At 49.1% G+C, this 23,567-nt stretch overlaps 1 protein-coding gene across 1 annotated transcript; it reads left to right on the forward strand.

The window, feature by feature from the left end:
* Positions 1-19,697: 19,697 nt before the first annotated feature.
* LOC113958536 lies at positions 19,698-23,315 on the forward strand. The gene is made up of 2 exons (XM_027666869.1): positions 19,698-19,866; positions 22,789-23,315. The coding sequence occupies exons 1-2, from the start codon at positions 19,733-19,735 to the stop codon at positions 23,258-23,260; spliced, it is 606 nt and encodes a 201-aa protein (XP_027522670.1). The 5' UTR covers positions 19,698-19,732; the 3' UTR covers positions 23,261-23,315.
* Positions 23,316-23,567: the final 252 nt, after the last annotated feature.

A 23,567-nucleotide genomic window follows, 5' to 3' on the forward strand; every position in this document is an offset into this window, starting at 1 on the left:
TCACGGTCCAGAATCAATGATATTTGGATTTCTAACTGAAGAAGAGGTGGTAGGTAGCAGAGGTTTGACTCTTATTAGACATAAAAGAGCACAAAACTCCTTAAAATTTCCCATCTGGCAGCAATTGGAGTTTGCACCTTTCTGGCCTGTAAGTCAACCAGTGCACTCAGAGGTACTCTGAGCAGAAGTGACCCTTTTTTCCTGCCTCATCTAAAATGCCACGTCCATGGAGTCACCCTTGGGACAGGATTCCCCACGGTAGCTGCCATGTGTGCCCTGTGCCAGGCCAGCCTTGAAAACTCAACGAAATGAGGATGAAGCAGGGGATGGATCTTCACCCCAGGGTCAGAACGCAGCTCTCTGCTGGGTTTCCAGTGTGATTTTTTCCTGTGGAGCTGGTTTTCATGGTGGTGCTACGTCGTGCTGTGTTTTCCCTGGGAACTCTTGCTATTCCCAGTGCTTTGGCCACAAGATGGATCAAACCTGGCTGTGGCCTTAAGGCCCTGTGTGTCCATCACTGTGCAGGGTCCAGCTGTTATTAGGTCTCTTTATTTACGTCCCGCTCTTCCCCCCAGAGCCCTTCTGAACTGTCTTCGCCGTCTCCTGTTAAATCTGGAAGACAAAGTGTTAGTCCTCTCCATGAGGGTTTTTTATTTTTAATAAAACTTGCCTGTGCTTTTCCTGAGGGACTTGTTGGAGTTGTGAAAGTCAAAGATAAAATGTTCTCACCGCTGTTTCCCGGAGAGCGATGCCGTGTTTGCTCGTGGAACTCCTGTAATGAACATCTGCAAAGGGCAGAGGTGGCACTGAGGCACAGTCTGTGGCCCATGTACCTCTGAATCCTGGAGATGTTGGCAGCCAGATCCAAGTCCATATTTTCCAGCTCTTCTGAAATGGTTTCTGATGGGCTAAAAGAAAACTTGAAAGGGAACAGCTTCAACATGGGAGAGAAAACAAAGCCCCCTTTCCTCCTCTGTCTGTGCTTTGTGGCTGCCTTGCAGCTCCCTGAGGGATTCAGGAACCTTCATGGGGCCACAGGAAGGTGTTCAGCCTCGTCAGAAGCCGATGGTGCAGAGCTGGAAAGGCAATTTCTACACCAGACAAGAGGCAACTTCCCTGAATCAGGACCTACCATGCCATGGAACAACACTGTCTGAAGGAGAAGCCCAGGGGTACCTTAGCTCTCGGTTACTAATCAAGGTTAATGAGCTGATACTCATACTGGGCTAACGAGGCTGCACTCTGCTGGTCCTGGGGGGAGCAGGGAGATTCTGCCCAGTGCTGCACTGGGAGGGAGGGAGGGAGATACTTCTAGACCAGGGCTCCCTCACAGACCATTTTGACAGGAAGAAAATGTATTTCCATCCTCATAAATCCTCGGCAGAAAACGTCGACTTGATGCCAATGGGAAAAAAAACCACTAATAAATAAAAGGAAACACTGTTTTTCTTTTGGATGGTTTGAATTGTCAGTGTTTTCTGGACTGAAAGTTGAGGGTTTATTATGTTTTTTTAAACTCTCTTCTGCTACTGGGAAAAAGCAAATACCTTAAGTTAAATGCCTTTCTACCAGCATCCATGAGTGCACCCCGTGGGTAGTAGGCTGATATTGTTTTGACACAAAAATCACATTCCCCAGTGCCCAGAGCAGTATGGGGACCTGTCCCTGTGGCCACTGTGGGTACATCAGCAACTGGCTGATGCCAAACCACTCCTTCTTGAGCATAAGGACATAAAATGAAAACAAAAAAAAAATCACATTTTCTGTGAAAAACAGTACTTTACACACAGACCTTAAACCCAGCTCTAGTTTTCCACTGAAGGAAAAGTTTTGATAGGAGCTTTCATCTGCCCTACTCCAAACTTTACACAGGCTCCAGCCCTAAACTCTGACCCTACCAGGACTTCCCACTCTGCTTTGAACAAGTTCCTACTCATCTTACGAGCCAGCGCAAAGGCTGGGCAGAGAAGTGGCTTTCTTGGCACCCAGATCTCTCTTCTGATTATTATTCTGGTCATTCACCCTCTTTCTCTCTCAGTCTTGAGGAAGGAGCAGTGATTTTGTGAGTTGAAATTTGGATGTATTCCCAGCTCCATTTTTTTCCCCCCTCCTGTTAATTAAAACTAATAAATCTGCTCAACAGAGTTTGCAGAGCAGGGGGACAAGGTACAGTTATCTTGACATGGCAAGGCCATCTCCCTCGTTCCCCCACACCTTTTATTTATTTAATTTATTCACCTATTTATTCAGTTCTTGAACCCGTTCCAGAAATATGCTGCTGATCTGAATTTCTCGTCTATGCTACGTGCAGGCTCTTTGCTTTTCTTTCACGAGGAGGCAGTCTCACAGGAGCTGCAAATAATCAACAATAGTCGTGGCTGCATCCCCAGACATAATTACAGACAATCTGGAGTAACCTGGAAACAAAGGAGTCCGTGTTACACGAGACCTGCTCGGTCTGTTCCTCCTCACGGATCCTCCTGGGGGTGAAGGGAGGTGAAACTCCAGGGTTTGGGGTGAGGGAGGTTAGTGCAGTGCTCAGCCCATGTATGGATTCGGAGGATTCAGCAGGAAAAACATAAATAAAAGTATCCCTCTCCCACGTTTGGGTGTTTAAAGCTCTCTGAGGTGTTGCATCACCCCGCTGACAACCCTGGCCACTCCAGAGAGACAGGTACCCATCAGTTCCAGGAAATTAGGGGGCCCTGAGCGGCTCCAGGTACCTACAAACCAGTCCCCATATCCTTCTCCAGTGTGGTAAATACGCCCTCCAGGAGGAGAGAAGTGAGCTCTGATCCAGGTGTCCGGTCCGAGATGGGACAGGCAGGATTTTTTGGAGGTTCTGCCCATCCCCATCTTTGCAGCCACGTCCCGTTTGCCTGCGGGGAGCGGGTGCTGCTCCCCCTTCCTCGGCATCGCGCTGCTGCCAGAGGGGAGCGCCAAGGACAAGGGTGACCCGAGGGTGCCGCGGAGACCCTGGCTGAGTTTCAAAGGCAGAAGTTTGTGCAAAATGGCTTTGCTCTGAAGTCCTGCAGTCTCCTCCTCCTCGCCGGGAGGAAGGCAGCGCCGGTAGCTATAGCAACCAGACCTCCTTCGCTCCAGCCGCCAAACTTCACCCAGACCGGCTTCGGAGGAGAAATGAAGAGGGACGGGAGAATGCAAATGACCTGCAATCCCTCCAAGCCCTTCCGATCAATATTATCTTAATTTTAAACCACGGGAGTTAGGCGAGATGTGTGCGAGGATAAAGGAGCGAATCCCACGCTGCAGGGATGATGGAAAAAAAGGAAAAGGGAAGGCGCAAGACAGAAAAACAAGATGATGATCCATCTCGTTCACCCCCTTAGCCTCCAAGCGGGCTCAGAAGTGCCTGTGCTAGTGTCATCCGGAGGGTAACAGCTCTAATTAGTGATTTAAGTACCCTCCGAAACAGACTCTGCTCTCTCCCTGCTCTTGGGAAACGGCTGTGCCACAGTTGTTGAGGCGAAGCACGTCCTTCTCTCGCTCTCCCCCTTCTCTGGCACAGCAGCACGACACAGCAGTGGGGTATCAGTCACCTCTGGAATGGTGCTGTGCCCTTTCTGTGCGTAGAGCAGAGCTTAGGGGGATCAGCAACAGCCAGTCGTGAACATCAGCCTTCGTGGCTGTCTCTGCCAGGGCAAAGCTCCTCGTTCACCTGCCCCAGCAACAACCATTGCAGTCAAATCTGAGTCCAGCAAAACAGTGGCCAGTTATGGGACAGGACATCCATGTTCCCTGTTTGATGGTCCCTGCACCTTCCCATCCCCTGCGCTGAGCAGCACTTGGGCTTTCCTGCTCCATCTCCGTCCCTCTCCTCTGCACAAGATTCCTCGTGGCTGCCATTCCCACCTCTTTGTCTCTCTGAGGGCTGCTCAAACAACCCCACAGTGTCTTTTCAACCCTTTTTCCCAAACTGTGTGAATTCCCTTTACCTGCTTTACAGATGGGGAAATGTAGGCAGGGAGCAAAGGACCCGCTCAAAGTCATCCCTCCATCACCAGTGGTAGATGCAGGAATTGATCCCGGGACCCTGAATCTACCCCAGCTAGGCTGCACTGCTGGGATATTTATCCCATGAAACAATTCCTGTTTTCTATTTCAGATGACTTGTCAAACAAAACTAAAGGGAAAAAATAGAAACTTTTACTTCTGGAAGGAAAGTTATAATTTTCTTCACACTGAACCCTCTGACTCAGTTCTCCAATTAATATCTCCAATCCACTAAAAGTGCTTAAGTGTTGGTTTTAGAAAGTTCATCGTTGCTTTTTAGGAATAATCACTTTGTGGAGAAAGCTGTTTATACAGATAACCACCATCCTTCTCTCAGTTGAAGCAGCAGATGTTGTGGGAGACAGCTGAAATGGCAAACACGCTCTCGCCCAATCCATCACCCAGACATGAGGAAGGAAGAGCTACTTAAGTTAAAGGACAATGTTTGCATAAGAGGAGCTAGGCCACAAATCAATTCCCACTGGAAATCGGGAGAAGGTTTGAACCAGAGTGGGGGGCTCCTGGAATGATCTTCTGATGGGAGCAGGGGATAAGAAATATCACCCTGCTCTGAGGTGGAGCTGAAAGAGGTGAGGAGGTTCAGACAGCAACACACACAATAGTGCTGACTTCGACTTGAGCGAAGCAGAAAGGTCTGATTTCATATTTCTGTTTCATGCCAGAGGTCTCTGGGCAGCCAGAGCTCTGCCTAATGATCCGTGCTGGATGGAAAGAAACTTAAAGAACATTTGCTATTGAATTTCCATAGTCTTCCCCATCCCATTTGCATTTAAAACTGGCTTTCAGCTGCTGTGCGTGGGACAAGACACATTTCTGCTCAACACCCATCCAATTTTCCCTGTTGTGGATTCAGGCTGGTGGCACGGATCGCTGTCGATACAGATGGAGTTGCCTGAGAATCCAGAGTTTTCTGGCCCAGAGAAATCTTACCGGGAAATAGCTGTAGTGGTACTGAAAGCTCTGATTGAGCCAACACATGGCAGGGTGAATATGGGGTTTCTGATTACTGAGAAACAAAATGATGAGAATCTGGCGGGTTGAATCTTTTCCCTTTCAAAACCCCTCAATTTCTGGCCCCGCCATTAATAGTTATTCCCTGGAGAATTGATCACAAGTAGCAAGAAACATTTTGCTTCAGCTATTTCAAGGCATTATTTTTCAACATTTGCAGTCGCGTTATTAAAACGCTTCAATTTTTTAAGGAGAAATTGATTTACGTTTTAAAACAGCTGAAAAAGTCACTTTGAATTTAAAAAAAATAATAAAAATCCCATTTGAAAATGTCAGAGTGGCTGAAGAGGGAAAGCTATTACAGATGATGCTGAGACGGCTAAAGCCTCTTTCAGTTTAGTCTTTACTAAACTGATCAGCTGTGAGTTGGTGTCCGACACAATTAACACTGAGGAGTATCAGGCTGGGAAGGGACAGAGGAGTTTGGAGTGTGCGTGGATAAGGCAGGTGTTTTCCAGCCAAGCCGTGCCAGCTCCATCCCTGGGCACAGACAGAACCACTGAACACGATTCTGGAGCCAACACAGCGATCTTTGAAGAGGTGACGATGCAAAAATGCAGGAAAGGGCAGGTGCAACACCTGCCTTTGCGGAAGGGGAGGGAGGAGAATGAGTTTCCCTCAAATTTTTGGCAGCGCTCTGAGAGCAAACAAAGCCTGAGCGAGCACCTGGAAGAACAGAGGAAAAGGAATAACAGCCAACACGAATTTTGTAAAGACCAAATTAGGTCAAACCAATCTAATTTCCTCCAGGTACAGGGTGGCAGGGCTGGTGCTGGGGGAAGATGCAGGAGATGTCATCTCTCTTTACTTCAGGAAGGCTTTTCAAGCTGTCCCCCATGACATTCTCATCAGCACACTGGGAAACAGCTTTATATGGCAATTTGGCTGTACCTAGAAAGGGATTATCAATGGTTCCCTGTCAGACAGGAGGGATGTGTCTAACAGGAGTCTCTCTTGATCTGGTACGATTCAATATTTCAATTAACCTCCCAGATGATGGAAGAGGGGAGATGTTTATTAGATCTGCAGAGGGCTCGCCCCAGGAAAGGCTATTGACCCTTCGGAGGACATGAAACCAAAATCAGACCAGAGTTGAGACCCAGTGATGGGAAACTGGAGAAAGGGTCTGAGATATCCTGTAAAGCTGGTGAAATTCAGGGAGGACCAGAGCACAGCTCACACAAACACCAGATGGGCTACAATGGGCTGGGCAGCAGCTCAGCGGAAAAAGATCCAGGGCTGTATTTGATGAGAAGTGGAACAGACTGTGGCAATAAAAGGCAAAGGGTTGACTGCAGGGTTGCCTTAGAAATGGCTCAGAAAGAGCCTTCTCCGGACAGGGAGTGAAATACAGAAGCCTTCTGGGGCTTTCTGTCCTGATTTCTGCTCAATGGTTTGGGTCCAGCAAAGGCAACTTCGGCTGCCACTGGGCTTGGTTTAAATACACGGGTATTTCCGCCAGGAAGTTTCCAATTCTCTTTCTTCTTTCTGCAGAGCAGGATTTCCATTCCGTGTCCAACGCTGCCTCCCTGGCTCTTTTGATCTTTCATGTGGAGCCAGGGATTAATATCATTTCAACACCATTTTCAGAAAAATCAGCAAATTGCATTTGCGTCTCACCGGAGGCTCCAGGCTCCGGAGCAACCTTCTCCTTCAGGGAGACACGGAGTGATGGGACCAGTCCAATGGGCTGGGACCAGAAACCTGCCAGGAGAAGGAAGATGCACAGTCTCTCAGCTTTCAGTGATGGCTCTATCCTTTAGCAGCTCTGCTGTAAACAGATGCCGAGCAATAACTGTGCCTGCACAAAAAAAGGCTGTCGCTAATAGATTGTACTGCTTGTTGCTACTCTGCTAAGAATGTCCTGCTAATTTTTTGTTTTCACCAAATTTTCCACTTGAAATATGAGAGTGGAAATGAAGCCGTGAGCTGCATCAATAAGGAGAGGCAGAGCTGGGCTCGGACGGGAACTCGGAGCCTGTTGGCATTGCCTGCATGGGGCCCGCAGAGCCATAGCTCTGATTCCCACCCAGACTCTCATCCCAGGCTCTGACAACTGTGGAAAAGGGAGGATGGGGCTCAAAATCCTTGTGGGAGGTAGGGCTTCTTCCTCATGGCCTTGCAAATATTAAAAAAAACCCCAACAAATAAACAGCAAAATAAGACTAACCAAAGCAATGCAGCCCAAGCCTGAGAAATAAGGAATGATGCTGCCAGTCTTGGGAGACAGGAAGCTTCTCTGGAGAGGGGAAGAACGATGATAACACAGCAAACACTGCCATTTCTAGTGGTCTGGTGGCTGAGCTTCAAGGTCAAGCTGACAAAGGCAATTTGTTTCAAGCAAAAGCCAAACTTTTTGTTATCCCAGCACACATTCCTCCAGCCGTATTTCACACAAAGCCGCTGTCCCTGTGCGGTCAGAACACAGGGAGGACCCCGACGGCAGAGCCACATCCAACTGTGCTGCCATTCAGCAGCACCCAGCAAGGAGATTTAAGGGCTATTGTGGAGAAATCCCTTAAATCCATCCATGTAGTGCAGGAACAAGAAAGGCAAATGGGTAACTGGGAAGCATTTGGACACTGGGAAGGAATACAGATCGGAAGGGCTGCTGGAGCTTTACTGTACAACTCTAGGCGTGTTGTTGCCGAAATCCCCGAATCCTGCCATTTTCAACTGGCTAAATTATCTAGGAAACAGCAGCAGGGGCAGCTCCCAGCTCCTGTGTTTAGGGGATGCTCGTGCCTGCCTGCCTGGAGCACATGGACTTGGCAGGGCAGAGGATGCAGCCAGCAAAGCACCCGGGGGGGACCTGCAACCCAGAGCTGTCACAGCTGGATTCCCTTCTTGGGAACCACCAAAAACTACCCAAGTCCCAAATGTGGGAAGTCATGGGCAGCTGGATGAGTGCACTCAGGGATTTGAGTGAGTGCCTACAGGGATCTGGGTGAGTGCACAGGGATCTGGATGAGTGTGCACAGGGATTTGGGTGAGTGCCTACAGGGATCTAGGTGAGTGCACTCAGGGATCTGGGTGAGTGCCTACAGGGATCTAGGTGAGTGTCAACAGGGATCTGGATGAGTGTGCACAGGGATCTGGATGAGTGTGCACAGGGATCTGGGTGAGTGCACAGGGATCTGGGTGAGTGTGCATGAGCAGCTGCTGATGAAGGAGTAAGTGAGAGGCAGAGCTTAGAAGTGTTTAAACATGCAAACACACAAACCCTCTCAACAATCAGCACGGATGGAAATATTGATGGTTGCATTAAAAGTAAATATATTTTTAATTAAATAATTTTCCCCTTCTCCATTCAAGGGGCGTGAAAGCACTCACAGAATTAAACTGCTGCTTGAATTTCTCTCTCTCTCCTGTGACACACGCCAAGACTAGGATTTCTCCCTCTGCCTTCCCACCATCGACATCACCCCACGGCATCATCGGCTTTTGGCTCTTTAACCCCTTCCTGGCATCCCAGAAAACATCAAGGTTGGAGCACAGCAGCCAATTTTCTCCCCACTTCTCCCTCCTCCTTTCCCTCAGTCCCCGCTCAGGCACGGCTCTGAAGGGCTCATTAATCAAAAGGCAATTAATTCCCCATCGTGGGGGCAAATAACAGATACAGACGTTCAATAGCTGCCTTTTTCCATGCTTGAGTGTTTCTCTGATTCCTGCAAACTAAAATAAAAAGAAGGCAAAGCAAAAGAAACACCAAATGATTAAACGCTTCATTAACACCCTGCTAAGGCGGGGAGGCCAAGGCTGATTTATCTCTGTTGCCAAAGAGGCAAAAGAGTTCAGAGGTGTTGAAGTGGTTGCCAAAAGTGGGGTGCAAACGGGGTGGTGAGGACCCCTTGTCCTAGAAGGTCTAGTGAGCATCAGGCATCTACAAAATGGGATTGTTTCACCTCAAAATGGGGGGGGGGGGGGAAATCCTTTTTCTTCTATCCTTCCTTGGCCCCCAGGCTTTGAGATAGGACACTGCTCTACCTGCCTCCATCTTATCCTAAAATGAGACCCCTGCTCTGCTCCCAGCACAAGGCCCCGGGCTCTGTGAGGAACATTCCACACCACACCACCAACCCACTGCCCTGGAAATACAAGTAATGAACAAGTTCCTGATGTGGGAAAGAAGCTATTGCTCCCTTTAATTCTGTTGGTGAGGAGGCAAGAGAAGACTAAGAGTTTTGAGACATAGAACTGCAGGTTCTCCCAACCCTGGTGTCCCAACCAATTACCTGGTGATGGCTGCCTGTAGAAAAATTAGGAGTGAGCTATTGTGTTATTTATTTAATCAGTGAACTTACAAAAAAACAGGGCCCACGATTCAAATGCTCAGTTGGTATCATTAATCACGGTTTGTAGCAGAAAATAATTTTATATTATTAAAGCAATTACCGTGTAATCATTTATGTTAGCAAAAATTCATTAATCTTTATTCATTATTCAATCAGATCGCATTATTTTAGCCTATTCCATCTATCTTGCCATTTCACAGGGATGCCAGAAGAGATGGGGAAAAAGTGACAAAAGGAACTTTTTATAATACTAAGCTATAAGGCTTGGCAGAAATTACTTCTAAATATAATTAAAGGCATCATATCTGCAGGAGGGACAGAACAAGCACTGTCCTCTCCACAGCATTTATTTGCTGTTTCTCTACACCTCGAGCTGCAATTCCCACAGGGCTCAGTATTCACAACTTGGAGCAGGGTATTTTTTTTCCCCTCTCTTTTATTTAGTCACCTGTACAAACTGCCAGATTGTGTGTTCAGGGACCAGCAGCTCTCCCTGTGAGCCTGATGGGGAGAAATACTCACTCAAAGCAGGAGAGCAAAGTGTGGTGCTCCCCATCAAACCTGACCCACGGCTGCTCTGCTTGCGGTTTGAAACCTCGGGGTTTGGGGTCCCACAGCCACAACGAAACCCCCCCCCAAGAAAAATCAAAGCTGTGGAGGAAGATGAGCTCTGCCAATCTGGGTCAGGCTCTTATCTGCTGGCAAGCAAAAAGAAATTGGCACGACTTTTTTTTCCTTCTTTTTTTTTTATCTTCTGAGCGAAACTGCAGCGCTCATTATTATCGTTATTTTCTTACTTTAATAGTCAAAGAGGTTACCAAAGATCTTTTGATTTTATATCCATGAATTTATCTTGATGGGTTTTTCCTCCATGGGAAAAAAAAAAAAAAGGAGGACGAAAAAGCAAGTTTCTCCCAGGAGACGGCTGTTCCAGGCTCCTTAGCATGTCATTCATTTACAAACAGGGTGGCTAAGCCCTGTTTTGGTTGATGAACAGGTTTTCCACTAGTCCCTCTCCCCAGGGAAACACAAATTTGCCTTCAAAACATCACTGCAAAGTAGGACAGTGCTGTTAAAGCTATTTTGCTGTTAAGAGAGCCTGAGCAGTTTGCCCAAGGTAGCTGAGGGGGCGAGTGATGGATCCAGGAATAAGACCTGGGTGTCTAGTTTATCACTTCCTTGACACGCTCTGGAGTCAGTTTTTCTCTAAGATCAGGGGCAACTAAATGTCTCCTGGGCTCAGGGACCATGTCCAAGGCCACAGGGGTTTGGGCTCTGGCTGTCCCATGCAGAGCACCAGGTCAGTGCTTGAGCTCCTGTTCCCTTCCTCAGAGTTGCTTCCCAAGCCAGGAGGACGCTGTGCAAGGCAGTGACATCTCTATGCAGCTTCCCTGCAAAGTCTTTGTGCCATAATTCTCCATCATTCTTCTTTTACCCCTTTTCCCCATGGCCATAGAATTGCAGCTCCTGCTTCCACGTTACTCGGGGGCTGCATCACTGTGCTACAAAACTGGCACAAGAGGAGGGTCATCTGGTCCCAGTGTTTGTGGTTTTGCCCAGCAGTGCCCAGGAAACTCAGCCAGCTCTCCCCAGCACGTGTTGGCACAGCACCATGGGGTCAGTAAGAATGATCAGCACGAAGGGACTGACTCGCATCAACCCCCAAAAGCCACGATTTGGACTTGGGAGGCAGAAGCAGCAGCTCCGATGGATGCGAGAGGCAAATCAGCAAATAATAAAAAAAAAAAAAAAAGAGCAATATTGTTTTCCTTTGGAGATGTAACAGGTTGTCATGGGGAAGGCGTGTGGGCTTCTTTGCGAAGGGAGCATCGCTGACGACCTTTGGATAGCGTTTACTCGGAGCCAGCTGCTGCATTCAGCACATCCCTGGGCTTTGGGAATCCACAGCCTCGCGCTGCGGCTGCTCGGAACGAGAGGCTGCTCAGCCCCGTCTTCCCTCTTGCTGCAAAACCTGCCAGACCTGCATCCCCACGCTTCTCCCGGAGCCAGGAGAAACCTCAGACACGCCATCCTGTTGTGTAATGTACCGTTACAAGGAGTAATGGTTTTAAACTAAATAGGGAAGGTTGAGACTAGATATAAGACATTTTTTACAATGAGGGTGATTAAACACCGGGCACGGGTTGCCCAGAGAGGTGGGAGATGCTCCATCCCTGGAGACATTTGAGGCCAGGTTGGATGGGGCTCTGAGCAACCTGGTCTAGAAGAGGATGTAACTGCTCATTGCAGGACTCAATGACCTTTAAAGGTCCCTTCCAACCCAAACTATTCTGTGTCTCAGTGATCCTCAAGAGCTGGGCTAGAGCCTGGCGTCACACAAAAGTTGCTGAGTCCCTGGAAAGATAATAAGCAGGAGGAATTTGCCCCAGATCAAGTCTGCAACAGTCCATGTCATGGTTCCTAAGGCCATAACTGAGCTGGAGCACCACACCACACACTGTGTCACAGCACTGAGGCTGCACTTGGCTTGGTGGCTAAAGCAGAGGATCAACAGCCCCTGTTTCTTTCCCAGTTTTGGCAATGATCCACCCAATAATTTCAGGGCTTCAGCTACTTATTCCTTCATTTCCTGGGAAAACTGCAGGAGATAAAGGCTTACACCCAGCCTCCACCAGAGCCTGGAGATATGGAGGTGGGATGTACAGTCTAGACAGGGCAGCCAAAGGCTGGTCTGCTGGGGACATGTGGGACAGGCCACACAAATTAGCTGTAGGTGGCAACTGAACCCAGGCAAAGTAATGCCCAGAAATCCCAGAAACCAAAGTCAGCTGGGGCAGGAGGACATGAAGCTGTAATGTACAGGGAAACCAGTCCATTCTCAAACAGTGCTGTGTGTTTGTCTGCAGAAAAGCAGACACCTCCTGCATATTTTCCTAGAAATGGAGCCATCTCTGGGACATGCTCCCAGGGCACCTCGGGAGGGAACACGGACTCTGGCAGCCATCAGGAGTGGATGTTGCTCAGCACGGGGCTGAGCTGGGTTTTGAGGCTGAGGCAGGAGGTCTGACTGCAATCACATCTCCCACCCATTTTTTGCAGGCTTGTGCATCTGTGGTATGCGCTGGAAGCAGTTAAAGAGATTTTGATAGCATTGCTGGGAGAAAATGAACCTGTTAATGCTGCTATTTGCTGCAAAAAGGATTCACGCCCAGAACACTTTCTCACAGCAATGATCATTTTTAGCTGTGAGAATGAATTAGCCCTTCCACTGAAAAGCTATTTGCATGGGAAAGAGGTCAGCAAGGAGCAGCAAAGCGATTATTTGGGGGTACGGCCCTGTCCCAGCCTGGAGGAGATGTGGGTTTAATTCTCATTTTTAACTCTGAATTTCCAGCCACCCTCTGCACCCTCGAAATCTGTTTATGCAAGGGCATCACAAGGGCTTTAAACATACCTGCAGATAACCTGCTGCTCCCGTCCTGCTAATAAAAGCTCTGGGTTTATTTTGCAGGACTGGTTCATTTAATCATCTTCAGATTGCCAAGTTTGCTTACAGCAATTTAATGACAAAAAGCGTGAGATCAATGTGAGTAACACCAGGCAGCTGCTCCCCAGCAGCCCCTTGGCTCATCCCAGCCAGCCCTGCACACAGCTCTGCTCCGCAGGGCGATCCACCTGGATCCAAGGAAGGGCTACACACTCTGTTTGACTCCTCTGGTGGGAGTTAATTGCAGGCAACATTTCAGTAGGAAAGAGGCCAAAATGCTAATTATCCCTCTGACCCTTGTTCTGAGCACACCACCTGCCTCAGCAGGGTGCTGGGAGATGGGCTGGTTTGGTCTCCAGGGATGGGATGTGCCTGAAAAAGGCATTTATCATATTTTGGCCCCACCGGTGCTCACACAGATGCCGGTGCTTCCTCCACTCCTCCAACCCTCCCATGCCCAGGCTGGGCTCCCATGCACATGGCTGTTCATCACAGCTCTTCACCCAAGGCAAGGAGACCTTCATAAGGCAGGAGCTCCCAATGGGACGAGAGTCCAGAACAGATATTGCCCAAATCCTGACCAAGCGCCGGGAGCAACATCCAAGGCTGGCTCCTCCAGGCCGGGCATGATGAAATGCAGATCTTCACCGACTCTTCATCTGGCTCTGGTACTCCCCCGTTGGGTGGTAAACAAACCTTTCTCAAGCACACCATTTATTTCCTTCTCCCGACTTCCTGCGTCACTAATTATCCAAAGGAGATTGATAAACCCGCCAGTTGCCGCGCTGGTTACAGGTCACTTAGCGTCGTAATAAGGAGTGCAGGAATCGATAGCCATAAATAGCAGCTGGGAATCAAATTCCCTGAACAGTACTTTAAGGGAGGAGAAGGTTTAATTATGCCATTGTCTGGCTTACTTTGCCCTGGAGGAGCAGGATGGAGCTGAGGGGAGGTGCTCCCAGAATTCAGCCGGTCCTTTATATCTGGGCCAAGGTTGGAGAAGCTCGTAGGTAAGAGGGGATGTTGAGGACTCTGAGAGTCTTCCACAGGCAGCACAGCTTCACACCACACTTTGCTGCAGGCAGGATTTTAACACTGCCTGTGCAATCCAGAGTGATTAAAAACCAGGCTGGTGGCAGCCAAGAAGGAACAGGTGGAAGGCACACAAAGCAGTAAATTGACATTTTTTTCCAAAGCAAACAAGGGTTGAGACTTGGGACTGACTCAGCCATGCACTGAGCTCTGGGATGGTCCTCCTGAGGATGGCCCACAGGTTTTAGATGCAGAAAGAGGGAGGTTGTTTGCTCTTACAGAGGTTTGGGATGATGGAGTTGGAGGCACACACATGAGCAGCTCCCATCACTCAGATGTGCAGTTCCAGCAGGAGTGGGAATGACTGCTGGAGAGGCTGAACAGGGGAAATGGCTCTGTTAGTTTTTATTACTGCTAGTGATAAACTATAATTTGCATGTTTAGCAAATCTTGCATGCTTTTGCAAGCTTGCAAAGTGCAAGGCTTTGCTATACCCACGTAAGTGATGGCCTTTTGGGAAGAGGCACATTGGTCAAACACTTGTACACGGCTCCAAAGCTGGGGCAAGCATGTGAGAACTTCCACAGGGATCAGTCTTTTCTGGGTATAAAAATTTGTGTCTTCAACCATCTCAAAAGTGGTTGTTTTTCCTGGTGGAATAAGGTCTGGAGATGCCGTCTGGCTCCAGCTCACATGGGAATTCCTAAGGAGGGGTAGGAAATTCTCCCTGGTCCTCTAACCCAGCTGCTCCTCTCAGCTGCTGTCCCGTGTTTCCAGAGGAGCCAAGTACTGCAGGACTGTGGTGTGCCAGGTCTCCCTCACCCTCTCTGCTCTGAGAAGGCTGGTGGATGCTCCAAGCAGAGCACAGCTGCCAGGCTGGAACAGGAAACCAGCCAGCCAGTTCCCCACCACACTCTCCCAACCATCAGGGCTCCAGCTGGAGCATGGAAGAGTTTTACCCCAGGAAAGGATATTGGAGAAAAGGCCAAGGAGGATTGGCAGCCTTCGCGTTTCTGAGATAGGCTTTCCCTCCAACAGCTGCTCCCACACCTGGACACAACCTGGGCTTGGACAGCCCTGTCTGAGTCCTCTGATCGTCTCAGTCTCCCCCTGCTGCTGTCACCCCAGGTTCCCAAAGCCCTTTGTTACCCCTGGAATTGCCCTGGCACTGTACCCATCTGAGTGTCTCCCCTGCAGCACCCGCTCTGCTCCCAGAACTCTCCTGCAGAGCCCCATCGTACTTCTCCAGCTATCAGGGTATAAATATGGTGTGAGATAAATATTGTCACGGCACATTACCCTGGTCCTTCCTCACCAACACACACTGCAGACAGAGTTATGCATCTATTTATGTGTGTATATATATCTAATTATACTATACAAACTGTATATCCAACTGTCTATTGTGTATATTTAATATAAATGCCAGCTAATTGCCCTCAGTAAATATATATGGGGATTAACTGTATTGACGTTAAGTTTACTGGTAATCTCCTTGAAAATAAACACACAAAATAAAACAAACACATAAAAATAAAAGTAGAGGACATCACAGTTTTTATGTGTGGCTCCTTCCACCGCACGCAAGGCTGGCGCTTCGCCAAGGCAGAGAGCGCCGAGGTCTCCGATACCTTTTCCAAAGGGCTCCCCCAGGGAGCTGTTGGCTCACGCTGGAGGTGTTTGCAGCCGCGGGAGCCCGCGGAGCTCCCGTTTGATTCCCGCGTGTGCGGGAGGAAGGGCTGGGTTGGCCCGTGGTGTGTTGGCCGACAGCTGGGCCGGCAGATTGGCGATGGGCTCCGGTGCCTTCCAGCCCCGAGGTCGGCGCCTCGGATACGGCCCCGCTCAGCGCTGACGGGCAGTCATTAGGGCCGAGCAGATGTTTGATTGCATGTGTGAATGGGCTGGGGGTGCTCGGGCAGGTGGCCGTGGTGCAGATCAGACCCTGTTAACCCCCTCAGCCGAGCGGGCACAGGCAGCCCCTGGCCCCGCACTGAGCCCGCAGCGGGGACAGCAGGGGGGTCTCTCCTGCCATCAATAAAATCCTCTCCACAGGACAGGCCACTCAGCTCCCACATCTTTTTCCACCCCAGAAAGAGGTGACACTTGGCAGCTTTGTTTTTGGTGGCGTATTGTGCGCTCAGGGTGCACAGGGATCGGGCCAGGTCAGCACGAGGACACGCGCTCGGGGCAGTGCTGGCACAGGCTGCTGTGGGGACAGGGGTGGTTTTTCGACTCCATTGTCAGAGGTTTCAAAGAAGAGGGTAGGCAACTCCTGTTGGAGTTGGCTCTTGCCAAAATGGTCCCATACAGCACATTATATCACAGGCCCAAAGCAGTGGACTATGTGGAGAGTTCCCCATCTAATGCCTCACATCTTCCCCTGCTCTGTTTTGGCCTCAGCAGAACCCCCTGACAATGCTAAAGCTACTGTTTAACATTTTGCCACATTATCTGTCCATGCAGCCCTCCCAGCTGCTGTGCTGCTAATTATTTGGTTGTGATAATTTCTGTCCTGCTCCTTCATGCTGGCAGTGAATGTGCAGCCACTTGGGAACGAGGGCCTCCATGGAGCTTTCAGCCTGGATCCAGAAGGGATCCAGCCTTTGACCCCTGCCATAAATCCTCAGTTCTTGTGGTTTGGTTTTTTTTACCACTAAGATGACTGTTCCTTCCTATCCACCTTCCTCAGATCATTAATTTATTTAATCCCACGCCTCACCGGTTTGCAGGGCTCTGTTTTCCCGGGAGGGCTTGGGAGGGAGATCCTGTTCCAAGGCCTGTCCAATGTGCTCTGCAGAGCTGCCCCACTACAAGGGGAGAAGTCACCCAGCCAGTGCTCTCCATCCCTCCTGTCACCTTTTTTACCTTCTCCCCTGGCCTAGACACAAATCAAGGGAAGCTGGGCATCCTGCAGCCAGTTGTGTTTCCTTTCTTTTCTCCCTCTTCACCACTTCTCCCTGCCAGGTGCCTCCTTTCTCTCTGCAAAGCCCTCAGGGAAAGGCTGTCTTGACTATTTTGAGCCCATATGTTAAATTGATGTTCTTGCTGCTCTCCTGGATCCTGGGTTAATTGACAGGAGCAAAAGGCAGAGGGAAGAGGCGCTTCTCCAAACATGCACACATGGGTGCACACAGCAGCCTTGCCTGGCAGCAGGACAGACAGCTGCTGGATCTCTCCACTTGCTCTAAATTTCAGAAATCACAGAATATTCTGAGCTGGAAGGGACCCACAAGGATCATCAAGTCCAACTCTGCAGTGAATGGCCCACGCAGGGATCAAACTCAAGCACCATGCTCTAATCAGCTGAGCTTAAGCTCAGGGTCACTGGACTTGGAGATCTGTCTGTGGAAGTGAAGGAGGAGTGAGATGGCAGAATTGATGACTCAGAGGTGTCACCTGGTCCAGGTGTCTGGAGGGGCCAGGGTTTGATGCTATGAGAACATCTCAGTCACCCACTCAGTTCCCACAGCACCACCTCTCCTGGATGCCTGTGGTTATCCTGTGATGGACCCAAACTCATTCTTCTTGGAGAACTGCAGCAGCAGATTTGGAGCTGTTTTCCCCCAATTGACAACCTCTGCCCAAAGGGAAGGTGTCCTGGGCTGTTCCCAGCCCTGTGCCTTGCCCATGCAGCCTCTGGTTTCCAGCTATGGGAATGGGCTGATGCTCCTGTCCTGTCCTTAATGCCCTCCTTATCCTTACTGCCCTCCTGTTACAGCCTCTGTGAATCAATCACCAACACGCATTCCCAGAAGAAAATCCATGTGCTCCATATGGCACTGCCTCCTTCTGGCTTCCAAAGCAAGCTGCAATGAAATGCATCCGTCGTTCACAGAAGCTTCCTCTCCCTTTGGACAAGAGCAACTTGTTTGGCAGTGAGAAAAGCCCCACCACCCCTTGGATCTCTTAATTTGACGGGTCTGGGAGCCGGCAGATGAATATCTTAAATAACTAATGGTGACTCAGAGGAGCATTAAACAAAGATAACATTGTCACTTCCTCTCTGCTCCTCTTTTGTTTCTTACTCTTCAGCTTTCCTGCCGGTTTATTATCTCTTCAGTTTTCCTTCTGATGATCTTGTTACTATGACAGGTTGTGTATTATCTTTGGCAGCCTCTTGCAAACGTGTGACCTGTTGCATCAATGCACGGCAGGAATAAACAAGAGGAATGCACACAGAGGAATGCCAGCACCCTCGGGAGAGCTGGGAGTGCAACAGGAGGGCTCTGTTTGCCAGCTCGGGGGGTTTGGTGGGTGAGGGGGGTTGTGTGTGATGAGTTCCAGGTGGGAGACACTCTTTCCACTAACCCCTTTCCAGTTTGGAGATTCTGAAACTGAGCCTCCAGCAGTCCAGAATCTGGGCTGCCTGTTCCACAAATCTGCTGTGCATTGCTAAACACTTCCTAAGGCTCTGTCCCACAGCAGCCCTGTTTTTCAGGGACCGGGGTGATCTGTGCTGCACCACATGAGATCTGCAGATAAAGGCAGCCTTGAGAAGCCCTGGGATAAGCTAATAATACCAGCCAACACCACTGGCACTACCAGAAGTGCTCACATTCAGAGGATCACTTGCTCATTTATTTCAAGGACGTGCTGATTGCCAGGTTACCACTTCACGCTGTTATTTGGGTGTATCCAGTGCCTGTTAGTCACTGCTGGAGATCTCCAACAACCACCCTCCAAGCACTGCACAAAGCCAAAACTCAGCAGGACCATCCCAGCCTCCTCCTCAATAAAATACATGTCACAATGGGGATCACCTGCTGCAGGAATGAACCACCTCCCTCAGATTCCAGGCTCATGGTTCCTGAGGACCAGAACTATCCAGTTCTGCCCACGTGATTGGCAATTCTTGGTATTGCAGAAACATCTTCAAAGCTGAGAAATGTCTGGATAAAAGGCTCTGGTCTGGTCTCTCGTTTTTTGTATACGTCAGTAGAAGGCCTTAGGGAACCAGGAAATCTCATTAGGAATTAACTCGGGATCAAATACGACCTCCCAAGTGATTCTGAAAGGCCAGGTCAGTTTAAGGGAAAACTGCTTGATGAACAGAGCCACCTCAGACTTCTTTGAAGAAAAGTACTGCATGAAATTTTGATATTACTAAGTATTTAATAGATCTAATTTACAAAGCACTGTTGCTCCCAATTCCCAGAGTGCTGAAAATCCTGCAACCTATTTCTTCACAAGTATGACTTCAATTCATTCATGGCTTTTAATGCAGCAAGCTGTTCAACAGCTGCAAAAAATGTTTTAGGACAGGGAGCCTGAGCCCTTGTGAAGTGCACCGGGCTCTGCTGTACCTTCAGCAAGCCAGGAGAGTTCTGTAGCTCTGTTATGACATGAGGTACCAGGGTTTTCACACTCAGCCTGGAAGCAGCATTAGCACAATGTGTGAAGTCGTCATAGGGATCTTTGCTCACTCCAGAGTTACCCCAGGACAAGCAACCTCCCACTCAGGGGAACTTACAGATTAAGAGAGCTGCCAAAATGCCCCCAAATCCCACATTTGCAGGAATCCCACAGCCATGGGTGAGCAAGTGTAGCATGTCACAAGCATTCAGGTGTCCCTTTGGGTGATGGCTGCCATGTGACAGAGGGAACCGTGACAGCGTTGGTGTGAGCAGGGCTGGATCCACCCTGGGACCTCAACGCAGGAGTCCTCAAGCATCCCATGAGACAAGTGCTCTCCAAGGGACCTGTGACTCCCATGCCTTAATTAGAGGACAGTGACACCTCCAGCCAGGTGGTGAGCAGTCCTGTGGTTTATATGGTCCTCAGAGCCCTCCCGTTCTGGTCGTGCACACCCTCTCAAGAGAGATAAAAGCACGCTGCACTCGCACTGGTGCCACACAAGGTCACGTCTTGGTCCTTTGTGATGTGGAGCCCAGAATTCCGCTGGTGTGACAACAGAATGTTGCAACAGCAACACACAACCTCTGCCAGAATCCCCCAAAGCCAGGGTGGATACCATCCAGCTCCTTGTGGAAGTGTTCTGAAGACATTAATTGTCTGTCAGGACCAAACAGAAAAGTATCCAGGATTTCGGTGAGTCCTGTAAGAACATCAGGGTTTTTTAATAAATATTTGAGTGGCTTTTCCACTTCTGCTGGGTCCAGGGAGGCCAATGCTGAGAGGAGAGAAGTCTCTGTAAAGCAAGAGGTCCTTGGGAGTGGGAGCAGTGAGAGAGCTGACTAATGCAAGTCAGCTGCCATCCACCCATCGCAGCTCCCCTGTGCACACATTCCTTGCTGAGAGAGTTTTCCAGGCTGCTGCTTGGTCAGAACCACTCTCACTGAAGCTTTTCTTACAGAATCTTGGATTCAGAAGACCTCAGGTTTGTTTCCATGCTGGTGAGCACTGGCAATAACTCCAGGCATGCACGGTGCTGTCCCCGCACACTCTGCTGCAAAGCAAAGGGAGGGCACACACCCCTCTCCTGCTCCAAACTGCTGCTCAACGGGTCAGCCAGAGCCCTCCATCACAGCACAAGCCTCATGCCCTGTTCTCCACCTGGAGATTTGTTTAAAAGCCAGATGTTTGCTCAGTGAACTCAACTGGAAATAACTTGCCTTTGACAAATTTCTTACTAGTGAAGGCTGCAAGCACCCACAAATAGTTTACACAAGTGCCTTAGTCAAAGACACACGGTTTCAGAAGCTTTCTCAAACCAGAGTCTCTGAACATTGTGTGACAGAGCCCATTTAAAGAAGGCAATAAGTATGTTTAACAAAAAGAGCATGACTCCCCCCAAAAAACATCTAAGAAACCCCCAAACCAAAATGTAAAAAACCCAAGGAGTTTCCCTTTCATACCAAATGCTTATGAGGAATTAGAAAAAATTATTTCTGTGCATGCTGGAACACAAATAAGAAGATAAAAGTGAAACCCCTGCTTTTGCCACTTGGATTTCATTTTGACCAAAGAATAACCTCTTTTTTCATGGTTTATACTGCTGGTCCCCCCTGTTCCTGTAAGCTGGGGAAAGGGAAAATATAGAAGAAACATAGGGGAGGAATCACTGCTTGCTTTACTTTTGTGGCTGTACTGGGCTTGCTTTTCTTTTGGAAGTTGAAGCAAACACCATATTAAGTGAAATAATGGGATAACAATGGTGAGAAAACAGTAAGAAAGTCAGGACACTTTCCCCAGGACTTGCTGCTTCTCTGCTTGCAAGGCTGAAGCTGTGGAGGCACATCCCAAGGCAAACTAATTTGTATTTCTTACCCCAAAAGGCAGTGCAGGAGCAGGGATGAAGTATCTCCATCCTTTAAGCTACTCCTAGGGTTTGCCACCCGAACAGGACACACTGTTGATCAGCTCCAGGGGGGCGAAAAGGACTTCTGGGAGCAAGTTCTGATCCTCTCTAGGAGGCAAGGCCAAAACATTGCCAAACTAAGCTGGTTGGAATGGTCCCTGCCTCTGTGATTAAGGGGATTCATAAATATTCAATGTTTCTTGGCAGCTGGGAGTGCTTCACTTGTTCCAAGTATCTCAAGGGGGATGGGAAAGGCAGAATGAGCCTTAGTATTTCTGACACCCCGCAGAGACAATGAACCGGGGAAGGAGAGTGCTCGTCGTCTTGCAGCGAAACATTTCACGTGGGGTGATTTTAATAATTCAGCCCTCGACTGGTCTGTTTAAATGTTTGATGCCTGTGAGTTGAGCTTTAAGATCCAGCCACCTCCAGATCTGAGGGGCTGGGCTCCAGGTGGGTGCCATGTGCCTTCCCCAGTGGTGGATTAAACGTGTTCCCACGGCAGGGCCCGAGTCTGAGAGCAGGGATCTCTTCCTCCACTGCATGAAATTCCAGTGCTCTCACACCAGGGGGGAAAACATCAGCTACCCCATTCTGGTTTGTGTTTGGAAGAGAAGAAAAATGTAGTAATGAGGAATAAAGATAAAAATGCTTCATTACATTCTGCTCATATTAGAGACAGCAGAGCACTTGGACCACAGAGGAAGGTGGTTTTTCTGGATTTCTGGACAAGCCCCAGGATATTAAGACCTCCTGTTCCCATACAGTGGAGTTGCTATGCTTGTATCTCCTCTGACTGATCAGATTTTGGCCATTCTCAGAGACAGGACACTGTGCCAAACATATTCTGAGTTTGCCCAGGTTGGAAGATGCAAACATTCAAGAAACCACATCATTTCTGCTCTCCCAGCTGCTGACATGTTGCCACATTCAGAAACTCTCTGTCCCACAGCTAGAGTTTGCCATCAGCTTTGTTCATGAGAGACCCTTCACTTCCATGTGAGATCCTGATCTTGCAAGCCCTTATCCTAAATTATCCATGAAATGTGTGAGCATGAGTTATGCATGAGATGAATTATCCATGAACAGGGTTGGTCGTCTTCTCTCTTTGTCAACTCTGTAGGTTCCAGCCAGGTATCAAAGCATGGAGTAGGCTGGGCTTTTCCCCCCCTCCAAGAATCTGAATTTTACACAGCAGTGTACAAAACCTGGGAAAGAGCTTAAATATTCAGTGGGTCGTGGTGGCAGAACACAGAAGGCTGTCTGAGAGTGCACAGGGTCAGCCTTTCCCCAAAGATGCAGTTTCAGATCCTAAATCCAGTCAGTGGTTATTCATTCCTGTAAAGAGCTCCAAGAATGATGGAGACAACTTGTCTGTCTCTGACAACACACTCCCACACCCAGGCTGGTGGTGAGTGTAGTCATCTATGAACTGGAGCTTGGGATTCAAGGCCCTTCTCCACAACAAACACAGCAAAGTCTTAATTTTGGTGGATATCTACTGATTTTGATGTGAAAGTCTACGATGGAGTTGTGTTACTGATCTTGAGGTTACTTGTCAAAGTTGGTCAGTTTAGAGAAGGGAGAGGGAAGAGAGGATTCTGGAAATCTGATATTTTGGGGGGAGGGATGTTCTGTGGGGGTTTTTGAGGACTCCTGACCAGCTCTATCACCTACCACCTTGCTAACTGTGTGTTTTATCCCCACACAAGGCCAGCAACAATGTCGGCACCAGCTCTCCAATGTGAAGCCAGGAACCCCTCCTCATCACCGGAATGCACACCCTACCACACCTCCAGGGACATCAGATACATCTTCCTCAAAAGCTGCAGGAACATCCCTGCATTCCGCACCCTGGACGGTGCAGGCGCCAGCAACGTCTACCAAGGACCCACGTCCTGCCACCCCACGTTACAGCACGACCTCAGCACGGATGAAGACTCCTATTCCTCTCTTCCTCAGTACCTCCCCACCTTTGTCACCTTCTCCATGCGCCTGGAGAAGGAAGCCACGGATTTGAGACGCTCCCCTGGCTCCAAGAAAAGGCTGCCGGTGTTCCGCCAGCTGTGCGGAGAGGCCGTGGAGGAGCTGGAGGAGCTGCCCGGTGCCAAAGCACCCAGGGAGAACATGAAAGGCTGGAGGCTCATACAGGCAGCTGGGTGCTCTACCTGCAGCAAGGCATGAACTGACTCTGAGATACTGTCTGGAAAAATACAACATTAATGGTGTCCTTACATTACCAGGGGGTCAGTGGAGACGTGGTGTGAGCTCGGCTTCACTGACAGCCAAGGGCTGGGAAAACGGGATGGAAAAGGACAATATTGTCTACCTGGGATATTCCTTCCACTCTTCTGGGTGCCATGGGAGACTGCCAGCCAAACACACTGGCAGCTTGTACCAGGGTGGCCATCCAACCCCATCTCTTTCACTGAGTCCCTCCAGCATGCTGGAAATAAAGGAAAACTTCCTTCTCCACATCCCAAAACCCAGC

This window comes from Corapipo altera, unplaced genomic scaffold (genome assembly GCF_003945725.1).
Source record: "Corapipo altera isolate COAL_440 unplaced genomic scaffold, ASM394572v1 181, whole genome shotgun sequence".
Classification (NCBI taxonomy): Eukaryota; Metazoa; Chordata; class Aves; order Passeriformes; family Pipridae; genus Corapipo; species Corapipo altera.